At 33.9% G+C, this 13,297-nt stretch overlaps 1 protein-coding gene across 1 annotated transcript in view; it reads left to right on the forward strand.

The window, feature by feature from the left end:
* The window catches only part of LOC144447793 (acid-sensing ion channel 1C-like), a 33,966-nt gene that overhangs the window by 18,742 nt on the left and 1,927 nt on the right, over window positions 1–13,297 (forward strand). Inside the window, exons 2-7 of the mRNA XM_078137878.1 lie at window positions 5,739–5,902; window positions 6,940–7,069; window positions 9,540–9,730; window positions 10,870–11,083; window positions 11,724–11,877; window positions 12,899–12,990. Of these exons, the coding sequence (XP_077994004.1) occupies window positions 5,739–5,902; window positions 6,940–7,069; window positions 9,540–9,730; window positions 10,870–11,083; window positions 11,724–11,877; window positions 12,899–12,990 (945 nt within the window). The remainder of the gene's footprint in view (window positions 1–5,738; window positions 5,903–6,939; window positions 7,070–9,539; window positions 9,731–10,869; window positions 11,084–11,723; window positions 11,878–12,898; window positions 12,991–13,297) is intronic.

The raw sequence follows: 13,297 nt of genomic DNA on the forward strand, positions 1-13,297 counted from the left end.
GATTATCCTGTCTAATTAGACAGTTTGTATTCCCTCCTTATCTTAATTAAGTCAAAGAAACAAAGTCCTTAATGATCACAGCGAGTCGGTCAGAACAAACCTTTAAAAGCAACGGTCCCGTTGTGGCCTTAGCTGATTTACATAGACATATTTCAAAATGTATGTTACGCATGGGAAATCAAGCTCTTAGCCATTGGCACTTGTGTATCATCTACAAGATAAAAACTTACACCTTTAGCTGCTTTCAAATTAATGTTCACTTGAATTTGGCATTTGTTTAATTTCCCTTGACATGTACAGGGACAGATTTATAAATTGGACTGGTTAGTAATGTTGATGAAGAAACTCATCTAGTGCACACAATATTTTTTTATTATTCTTCTTCTTCAACAACAACGACTTACATACATAAACTAAAATAATATAATAGAAGCCAGTTCACCTGAAACAAAATGTCGTCTAAATTCGTCAAAAATCGTAGCTACTTTGCTACATTTTACCATTTTGAGTCAACAAAAATAGTCTTACTAACTGCCACACTTTATTCTATTTCGCAATAGCCATCTTAAATTCAAGATCAATGGTTCAATGTAGGATTTTTTATTTTATTCATTTATTTTAAGGGGGGGGGGGAGTTGAACCATTTTAGTTCTCATCCTACAAAAAAGATTTTACTTTTAATGGAACCTCTTTTTGAACCTCTAAATACAAATATTTAATCTCAAAAATCGAGAAATGGGAACATTTTTGCTATAGTAAATTAGTAATATAATATAAAGTAAGGTGTCAACAAAATAACTTTTTTCGAATTATTGATCTCGCCCCTTGCTTTCATCACTAGAGTTTCTTTACATGTGCAACCTAGGCCTGGCCCTGTAGGTTATTCTCTCCCTTAAAAATATCAAAATGTAACAAAATGTACTTATTCAAATGTTTGTCAGTCTGACGATAAAATGTAACAATGTTAGTAAGATTTTTATCGAGTCAGCCAACGTTCTGTTTCAGGCTAATACGGAACTTGCAAACCCGCCATGTTGAATGGTGCATCATGGGAAATGTGATAATAAATACTAATAAATTAGTATTGTAAACAATGTTGATACTTTGTTTGTAACCACAAATGATCAATTCGTTACCCTGACCATTGTGTGAGGTTTATTTTATCAGTAGCTCCAGATATGATAACCACAGATAATCCTACAGTCCTTTGCATCTGAGCATGCTCAGTCTGGTTTGCAAGTTCCCTATTGGCATATATTGTAATAACATAGACGTATACAATCGAAACATAACATCTTGATGTGAATAGCACTATGTCATCTGCCATTAGTAGTTATCGCGTGTTCGTATTACGATAAATTACCAGTAACGTGTCATTGCCTTATCGGTGTTTGCAGTATCAAAACATAAAAGTCTTTCTGACAGACGTAACCAACAGCGTTCCACCTAAATAACTATTATGGCCATATAAACAAATATTAAACACATGCTAATGACAAGTGATTGACAGTTTTCTAATCAAGCGACCAACTACATAGTCTTAATTACTACCTTAGTATTTTAATTAAAACTATATTTAGAATCTTATACTTGGTGGTGACCCGGATGTGGTGTGATTAAGACGGTCCGTAAACAATCTTGCAATATTAATGGCACCCATCATAAATCTATGAATTTGACATGATTTATTAAAACTAAACACATGGGTGATGCTAATCAAACCGATAACTATGACACACATTAAAGTCACAGAATAACAATAACATTAAATTTTGCTAATTTCAATCAACAAATTGCACCGTCTTGTTTATTTCACATACGCTAGTATGAAATCGTTTCATTAAATATATGAAAACAGATTCGAGAACTGCTGATCGAAAGTTATCTCCCGCCGCCGCCGCCGCCGCCGCCGCCACCACCACCACCACCACCACCACCACCACCATTATTTTATTATTATTAATGAATTGTTTATAGATTACCCATTGTTACGAACAATGGAACACCGCGAATGAGATTGTCAAATCCATCGTTACAAAGCTCAAAGGAGTAGTTTTGATGACGAACAGGGCCATTGATATCGCCATAGTTTGATATATTGCTTTACCGTGGGCTCGTATTTCATATACATTAATGAGTTGAAAGCCAACCATCTCTTGGGTACATTCCAATGTAAATGAGAAAAAACAGAACAGTTTTACACAGCTGAATGATTTATTGAATATTCAATAGTTTGTCGAATGTAAGAAGACAGAAATACATATAAATGGATTGGATTGTACTATGTAACCATTCACGTATATGAATTCACACATGTCATTGTCCATAGCCAGACAACATAAAAAATCGCTGCCAATAAGAGAAGTAACTGGAGTTTTTGATCGTACGCCACGTGCGCGCGAGCACACACACACACCTTACACACACACACACACACACACACACACACACACACACACACACACACACACCACCCACCCACCCACCCACTCACTCACTCACTCACTCACTCGTTGTTACTGTAAGACTCTGTTGATCGTATATTCTTGTCATCATTCATTTAAATCAAGGGCGATCACAAATAATATAACGTGTTAGTCCCTAAATCCACGTTGTCCTCTTGATAGACATAAAGATTACATCTTAATCAAACGGTAACGTCGAGATAAAAAGAATCGAGCCCTCGGAACATTTGTTGATTACTAAACTATAAGAAACGTTGACCTGATCTCCCATTCTATTTGAATTACAATGTAAATATATATATACCCTACAGGACGGCCTGTTGTTGCTAGGGGGTATGTTGCAAATTGACACAGCACCCCAACCTCCCCACCATCGCCACTATAAAATGACTGAACACTTACTGGGCCAAATGATGTGGACAATTTGACAAGGCTCATATAGCGATAAAAATAATCATCTTTCATCCGCCGTTCATTGTTTCATTGCAACTCACAGCATACACCTCTCTGTAACTCATATGATTTACACACTTGACAGGTGTAATCATAACAGTACTGAATCATTTTATAAATGTATACCCATAGACAACATATTTACATATCAATGAACTATTTATCAGCCATTGATAATTAATGCAAGTATTTGCATTGCTAGTTACTATTGTCTATTCTTTATCAAACCAAGGATAGTAGAATGCTAAATAATGCATACATTGAACAGCATACTTAAATACAAAAGATAGTTGTACAGAAAGATCTTTAAAAAATGTATCTCTGATATTATATGGTTTCAACGAATGACTGTGTGTAACCACCCATCATGTGAACCTTTTCAGAGATATAAAAAATATGTATTACCATATATTACCCAGTCTTTAATTAACAAAAGTGTAATATTGTAATATTTGCCTGAAAGATGTACTTTGTAAGTGATAGGTAGACACACATTTGAAGGTTGAACAAAATTAATAATGCATGGGACATGATATAATGTGTTAAAAATACGACAATGATGTATGTCATCTAGATTTATTTGAAACAGCATGACGTCATAAGTCATGTCCCAATGGCATTGAGAGATTTCATAATGACGTCACCTAATTCAGCCGGAAATGGCAAGAATGTTAATCATCATATCCACTGCTGTGGTGTATTGGAAAAGATACTTTAATACGCTTAAAACCCACAGTATTGTGTCATCAGGTGGGACATATTTGCATTACTAAGATTGATTAACATAGCAATTCATGTCAAGTGATAAACATTTTGGCTAATACGGCATACAAACAGCGAGATTAATTTCTCGCTACGGGACGCTTTATCACGAACCTCAGCATGAAATTGAGCGAAACAAGTACAACGGCACAACAAGGCATAAACATTAAAAATAAATGTGATCAAGATAGTGATCACACCAATACAATTACTTGAGCATGGGTAACCTCAAAGCTGTGACATGAAAACAAAAGCCTTGTACACATTTTATATTATAGGTATACCGCTGACCAGAAATAAAAAGAAACTTCGCGTTCAAAGATACCCCCCCCCCCGGAAATGGGTAAATTATAATACATCCAACACAGTTCACAACTTTGAAATGCAAATTATATAACTTAGTATCACTCATTCCATGACAGGACATGACATGACGTGACGTGACGTGACGTGACGTGACGTGACATGACGTGAAATGACATGACATGACATGACATGACAAATGCGAAAGGTTATTTCATAACAAACACAAATTTATATCAACGGTTGCTTTCCGAATCATTTATAGATCACCTACAGAGAAAACTTAAATGTTATTGGAGAAAATATCGTTATAGGAAAGATGATAACTCATATTTTAAGTTTGAAATCAATATTTTCAAGCCAGACCATCAACTAAATTACCCCTATTACTCCCACGATACACATCATAATTATCACATAATGAACTTACTTTAGACTTTTTAAAATACGGACGAGACAATACGATTGTATTAATGTGTTGCTTTAACTTTTAAGGGTATTGAAACGTTTGTCTTTGTCACCTTTCTGTACGCAGTCGTAGTAATGTATTGTTGACTTTACGATTCAAATTCTATAGCTTTAATTATCGCCAATGTTCTTCAATTATACATGTATCAAAATTGCATCTCTGTGTAATTTGATCCGTAGTTTGTCATCTATTTTTAGGTGAAATAAACCATTAGGATTGTAATAATATTATTATTATTATTATTATTATTGTTATCATTCGAAATGAAAGTTCGTGCGAATATATAATCACATCATTTATAGTCCATCAGAAATGTCATTAAACTGAAACATGATATCTGAAAAATAGTGTTCATTAAAATTGGTTAAAATGTATAGACATGTTAGCATGATTAGTAAGTGTTCATCCTTGGTATTCTAAATATGTAGTCACATGATATCTTCTCAAACAATTTGAATATCCTTTTCTAGTCGAGGTCACTCTTCAAGTGAATAAATAATATTACCATTTTATATAAATGAAGTGTTAAAAGTGGCCATATGGATGATACATGGGTATTTAGTTTTGGAATTTTAATTCCTAAAACAGCTCTATTACATGTATGTTTTCATACTTGCAAAAAACAATGCAAAACAACATATATTAAATCCTGGTTTGTAAGTCAACAAATTGTAAAACATTAAACACAATAACAAACTTTTTACACAGTTTGTAGCTTTTTTAATTTATTGAGTTACAACCCGGAGTTAGTCGATAATATTTCACGGTTTTTTTTGCAAGTAGAGTTGTCTTAATAATTTAAAAAAATCCAAAATAAATACCAATTTGACATCCATATGGCCACTTTAACCAATATGTATATAATTGATTATGTTAACCATAATGTTAAATATTATATTCGTCCTGTCCAAACCATAATAGATAACTTGAACATTTCAGCCACCGGATATTTTCAAAATTGACAAGTGAACAGCTACGTTTAACCAATGATTTGTGTCAGTGGAAGGTTTTGTCCCAACTTGAAAATTGTTAACTTACATTTCCGACTCCACATTTTTGTCTTTTTACACAATGGTTTACCAACAAGGATGAATTTTCTTTCGAACTTCATCATTTGTGATAAGATATTGTTGCAAGTAAAGTTGTTTGAGTTGTTTATCAATCTCACAAGAATTAAGTATGTAATCATTGGCTGTGCCTCGATTTTTCATGGGTGTGACGAAAGACGAATAATATTTCCTGAACATTGTTTAATAATAACGTCAATATCTTTAAATCTATTTCAGGTCTTGTAGACGAAGAAGGAGCTCTATTGAATCCAGAGTTATTCTCTGAAGAATTCTTAGACAAATGGAACCAAAGCAACTGGGCAGAGGAATTAAAAAAGAAGTTTGATTTCACCGAATTTACACAGAGAGCTGGTCACCATTTCAACGAAACAATACTAGACGTACGTAATGTGTATGAGAATATAGTATCGTTGTTTTTTTATCAATTAAATGATTTCTGATTTATGGTTATAACATTTTAGATAATTGTTGACCTCCACACGGTTAATTGAGTATAATAGTATCCTTGTCCTTCGTATCAATAAATATGTCAACTTAATGATGAATGAATGAATGAATGAATGAATGAATGAATGAATGAATGAATGAATGAATGAATGAATGAATGAATGAATGAATGAATGAATGAATGAATGAATGAATGAATGAATGAATACGACAACTAGTCTTCACTTGTCACACAAGGACAAAATGGTTAATACAGTTTGGTGATATCCCACATGAACAAGCTATATTACCTTGTGGCATTGATGTAAATCCCATATGTATAAGGAAATGTTAAAAACAACGTAAACCCAATAAAACGTGACACATCAAGAGGTCTGGCATTGCACCCATAAGTAATAATCTACTCTTGAGTATTGCGCTACGGTAACTGTCATCTGTAGGTTTACTGTGAATGCAAACTTTACAACTCGGAGTCAATAAAAAACCCGTCTTTTTACGATGATGAGCTATCGGTTTACTTCGAACATTTAGTCTTTATGAGACACTCGAATCTATGAGGAATGTATATTACGATTGAATTTTCAAAAGTGTTAAAATTACCAAATTGGTACGCAAATCATAACATTTAATTTGAATTTAAGGACATCATTGAAATATGCCATGGTAATCATCATATTACAGCACCATTTAACTTGTAAGAACACATCTTTGTCTTTCTAGGTTTGAAACATATTATTTTTTATTCCCGTCTCTCGTTTCTGTTTTCGCCTGCATTTGTGATTTTCTGATATCTTTCTTTCAATTTAAGTAGTAATTTATACACCATATATATTATATTTCATGGTTTGTATTTCATATAAATTGCATTACTCTATGTCTTGGGATGTATGAATATTACTTTCCGCCATTTTTGGATTGAGCACTGTACTCCCCAGTGAGACGCCTTTATACTTATATACTTATTTTCCAGTGTATTTGGAATGGTCATTCCTGTACCGATGAAGTCTTCACAGATATTCTGACTCACTATGGTAACTGTTTCATCTTCAACAAATACGAGGAAGACGAAGACCAAAAGCATTCTAAGAGAGCTGGGACAGGTAACTGATAAAATTGGTTAAGTTTTTCCTTAATTAAACTATATCGTAGGTATAACCGCGACATATCCACAAAGTTATACCCTAAAGGCTAATGATCAGTGCCAAGGTTAAACCGCAGTTAATCATTCTACGTAAACTTTACAACTCCTTAGATACTCGCATATACCCACGAGTCATTTCTCAAAAGACGCACTGAAGTGTGAACGTCAAATTGTACGAAAGGGTTCTAGTCAATGCGTTTCATGTTTATTTATACTTTGTATGATTTGGCATTAATGGCACGCAAGTCTTGTATTGATTCATATAAGACACTGCCATTCCTGAGAAGAATTTGAAATGTGCTTTATTCCTAGTGAATACCAAATATAGTTATGAGTCTGGCAAGGCAATGAACTATAGCCTAGGAAAGATTTTTCCATCGGTATTCACATTGTACTGTTAGGAAAGTGAGCATTCACCCACTGTGACAAATTATAGCATTTAGTTATTTGTAATTATAAGACTGTATAATTTGATTCCACCAGAAAGAAAAATATATAAATATTATGAAAATAATACATTCTGGTAAGGATCATGGCTATAATTCGCTGGTAAGTGGAGCGCCAAGACTAATTATAAATCACAAAATTACCAATTCAGTGTACAGATTGTGTTTAATATAGAATCTACACAATTTGTCACATGCCAAACGAAGAACTTTACTCGTGTAAGTTATCGATCATTCTGATAGTATCATACATATGCTAATTAAAATATAAATAGCAACCTGTCCTAATGAAGGGAAACATCCGTACCTCCAGGAATAAATGACAATGTACAAACTCTAGTTTGTAAGTTTGTTCACGAAGTACAATCTGTTGAAGATAATGAATACCATCTGCCAACTATGGCTTGATAATCTCGCAAACCTCTGGCATATCACCGCACGTTTAAAATATTTAACAGATGTATGCAATAGTGCTCTAATAAAAATTCAAGTAGCGAATTAACGACAGTGTCTAAATTGTAACCATGGGAATTTGATTGTTTTTACTGATAATTAAACCTGTGGACGGAAAGATAATCGCTGTTAGGAATTTTTTAGACTAAAACTGGTAACTTGTAATATGCATCAAAGATTGAAGCATTCATTTTACTCAAAATCAACGAAAATGTCACATTTGTGACCCTCCTAACGAAGTTTAATGTACCAGAGTGTCACTGCCTTCGAAATTATTTTGTTTGAATTTGAATATTAAAAGTTGTGCTTTTTAATCATAACTTTTATTGACTCAATATATATTTTTACGCCTATAACTTTCACGAACACATCTAATGCATTGATTGAGAATTAATAGTAGAAATGATGTTAGTTTTTGCACGTCGCTTTCCACACTCTGCTAAATACGCATTACGATTATTATCCTTGCAAAGACCTATAGTGGCACAGAAACCTTTATACGTTCTCAACTCCCTGGGGGTGGGGGTGGCGGGGTGGCATACAATGCATTGCAGCCTCTATAAGCGTATAAGATTATAGCAACCTCTATCCTACCAGGTTCCCAATTGTAGAGCAGGGTTGACTGAGGAGCACAAGGGACTTTAGTCACTTTAAGTATACACAAAACATTAAGTTCCTAAAGTTTATTTTTAGTTTTGTCCCAAGTCCATACATTATTAACTCACGAACAATCTATCATTTAATGATTCATCGTGTCTTCAGTAAATCTAAACACACACGTCCAGTCTACACAAATACACACACTCTCTCTCTATTCCCAGATGTAGACACTGGCCAATGGAGAATCGTAAAAACTTCTTTCAGGGTCATGAATAATTTTCATTATATACTGTGCCTCGTATTGTGAAATATTACATATATATCAGTTGTAGCTAGATACTGTGTAAACACCCAACAGGATTATAACCACACAGTCTAACCTATATTGATGACATTTCTCGCGAAAACCTCGAGGTAGACGAAATCGTTGAACATCAGAAAACAGTCATATCTCCACAGTCAACTAAAGTCAACTAAGCCTATTACACGTATAACAGCTTAAGAGATCCTGTAAATGCTTTAAAACAACATAGTTTACATAATTCAAGTAAGACGTACCGAATAACAAAGACATAAAATCATGTTCACAAATATCATTTTGTTCATATAAATATAATTATACCCTATTTGCGTTCCCATACAAACCCCATTACATAAGCGTAAATACATAGTAGTATGGTTATCACTGCAAAAGTACACGTGCCTTTTTAAGACACCCCCCCCCCCCACACACACACACCTGTTTTAGGTAGTGATAACGATTGAAATGCATGAATATTTATATCAACTGATTAATGGTAAGTTGGCTGCTTTGTTTGACTCATAACATCTGAACATAATATTTTGTCTTCGGTCTTTGTTTCCGGTTTAATCCTTAGCACATACACCATAACTTGTATTGAGGTTTGACTACTGTTTTTTTTTCAATAGCAAATGGTTTAAATTTTGTGCTTGATGTGAATTCTCAAGATCATATACCAACCAACGACTTGGAGGATTCGTTTACCAATGTTGGGTTCAAATTGATGATTCATTCTCCACACGAACCACCCTACCTTAAGCAATTAGGCTTTGCGGTTGGACCTGGGAATCATTATTTTATAGCACTCAAACGACAAGAGGCAAGTATTGATGTGAAATGTATGACCTTATACAGATACATGGTGTCATCCATCATCCCCTAATATACAACACATAATCTAACTCCCAATCATTCTCTTTTTTCTGTGTTATAACTAATTACGTTCCCTGGCCGCCTTTCCCATGTGTAATGAAAATCCACCGTAAACTAACAGTGTTTGCTGTATCACACTGTACTATTGCTGTTACCTTTCACACTACGAAATTTGACAAATGGAAAATTAGATCTCCTCACTTGATGATGACTCAAACTTATGAAGTTTAGTTTAATGTATGTTCTAATAGCAAAGAATGACGATTTATTAGTCATATATATGGGTAAATTAGAATTGTAGTAAAATTTTCTCTCAAAAGAATGCGGGTATCTGTAGAATGACGGATAAGCTATGGTGCTGACAACTAATTGAAAATAAGCCTGGGAGCCTGTTTTATATTAATTCTTCGATTTTCAATCTGATGAAAAAGTCTTGTGGTCTGCGTCAACAACTTTAACGTTTGATAAAATGATATGACATTTTGGCTGGTGATAGAACCCCTAAGTGTACCTTATGAATCAACTAATCCCTCAATCTCTGTCACAAACTTGTACTTCATCATTTCTTCAATCGCTGTCAACAACTTGAACTTCATTTTTTTCTTCATCGCTGTCGCAAACTTGGACGTAATCTTTCCCTTAATCACTGTCACCAACGTTGATTTCATCCTTCAAAAGGAAATGTTTCTCCCTGATCATGATGCCATATAGATCGGAATAAAGATGCAAACTTTGTAGTCTTGATTTACATCCTATTTGTGGATTCAAATTACTCGGTGAAAGCTGCAAATTTGGGAGTCGTAAGTGCTAGAGGTTTAAATTACTTGATAAATGCTTTAGATTAGACAATCGTGCCAAGAAATACTATGAATCCAGGATCATATATCAAACGCTATTATGACCCTCTTGTGCAAAGAGTGTCTGTCAATCCAAGGCGACTACGAATAGAACAATTTAGTATGTTTCAAAGGCCAAGTCTGGAATAACTTTATTTTTTTCGATTTTCTTGTATTAACACAACACTAAATATACCAAAACCAATTATTCGCAGAGATTTATTTGTTTGCTCATTTATGGTTATTACAGATAATGCGATTATCGGAACCTTATGCAGCTCAAGAATGTGACAAATCTTCTCAAGGAACCAAACACTTCCATGAATATTCCATGTCAGCATGTCGCATTGAATGTGAGACTGCCTTATTATTCCAGGAGTGTGGATGCAAACTTGTCGAGCAACCAGGCAATGCATCGGTGTGCTCACCCCAGCAAGTATCATCATGTGCACATGAGAAATTAGGTATTGTTAATGTTTAACCTTTAGGATACACATCAGGTGCAACTTTGGAATTATACCCCAAAAGATAACGACAATATTCGTAATGATGATGATTTGAGGTTTGGCGTTCAGTCATTACAACCATCATTTTTACAGATAACATCAATTTTAACAGCAATTTAGTTGGGACATAAAACTTTATCAGATGAAGTTGAATACGGCACTAAATCACAATGTCATGTGTTGAATGATCATCATAAACGACAATATTCGTAATGATGATGATTTGAGGTTTGGCGTTCAGTCATTACAACCATCACTTTACAGATAAAATCAATTTTAACAGCAATTTAGTTGGGACATAAAACTTTATCAGATGAAGTTGAATACGGCACTAAATCACAATGTCATGTGTTGAATGATCATCATAAACGACAATATTCGTAATGATGATGATTTGAGGTTTGGCGTTCAGTCATTACAACCATCATTTTTACAGATAACATCAATTTTAACAGCAATTTAGTTGGGACATAAAACTTTATCAGATGAAGTTGAATACGGCACTAAATCACAATGTCATGTGTTGAATGATCATCATAAAGGCACATGTAGAATAAACAAATGAGTTTACCAACTTTCCATATTATTTTCTTTACAGATGAATATATTGAAGGTCATATTGAATTTGACTGTCCTTGTCATATACCCTGTAAAAGTGAGTTGTACCCTGTTGATGTATCTAACAGTGGTTTGAAGAGGGACATCACAGGTAGATCACCTGCATTGAGCAACCACACAAAAGAGTATATTATGTAAGTCCATGTATGAATAAAAGAAACCCCACAAAGATAACGTTATCTTGTGTGTGTGTGTGTGTGTGTGTGTGTGTGTGTATGTATGTATGTATGTATGTATGTATGTATGTATGTATGTGTATATGTGTGTATGTATGTATGTATGTATGTATGTATGTATGTATGTATGTGTATGTATGTATGTGTGTATGTATGTATGTATGTATGTATGTATGTATGTATGTATGTATGTATGTATGTATGTATGTATGTATGTATGTATGTATGTATGTATGTATGTATGTATGTATGTACGTACGTACGTACGTGTAAGCAAATCTTTCTAGTTACAAATGTTTCCGATTCATCGATTGTATCGGTGTTCTGACAAAGATACGACATATCCACCATAAAATGGCTCGTAAAAATGTATCGTATCGTGTAACTCGTAACTATAGTTGGCAATGGAAGATACACATGTTTTTATTAATTCATTAATATGATGCATTTCTTGTTTGAAAAGACGTAAAAAGGAATAATTGTTTGAATGAGTCGGATTTTATCAATCCAAGGACGTTTTGAAAAGGAGTTGAAAAATCCCACAACAATTATAACCACGGTTATTTCTACGAAAACGTAAACAGAAAAGTGTGTTGAACTTCTTTTTCTTCCATCTGTACAAACAATTCTGATATAATACATTGTAGTACTCGGCGTGCACAGACGAGCTGAGTGTCATAATGCCATGTACACTAGCTATTGTAGAGTTGTCATCACCGCCAAATATATTTCAAACGCCTGCCTGAAATATATTTCAAACGCCTGCCTGAAATATATTTCAAACGCCTGTAAACTGTTTAGATGATAGTAATACCAAGTACACAAAAGTTCTGCAATGGTTGTATCTGCTATCTTTAACGCTAATAAACTTCTAAGCTGGTTATAATATGAACTTGGAATAAAATGATACTAATAATATGTTATTGTTAGTTTTGTTATTTTCATTATTATTATTATTGTCGTTGTTTTTTGTCGACAGGGACAACGTGGTGATGATTACCCTATTTTATGAAGAACTTAACTTTGAGACAATCACACAACTTCCTGAAACAACTATCGTAGATTTACTAGGTAATGATGATTGTGATACCATTTTAAACTATGTTGCCATGACCACTAATGAATTGTTACGTTCAAATTCGTAGTTCAAAACATTTAAAGCCAGATATTTTGTGAATTATTTTCTTAAGTTTTTGAATGTGAAATTTTCGGAACATACGAAAAATCTCCTGACGGGGACGTCCTGTCAAATGTACCAAAAATAGCATTTTCTTTTCATATCCTCAAGTTTTGGCCATTGCGTGTTTTGATTATTTGAAGAAAATATCCAGTTTCAGTATGTATCTTATATTACAACATACATATATTCGCCATTTTA

Source organism: Glandiceps talaboti, chromosome 16, assembly GCF_964340395.1.
Source record: "Glandiceps talaboti chromosome 16, keGlaTala1.1, whole genome shotgun sequence".
Lineage (NCBI taxonomy): Eukaryota > Metazoa > Hemichordata > Enteropneusta > Spengelidae > Glandiceps > Glandiceps talaboti.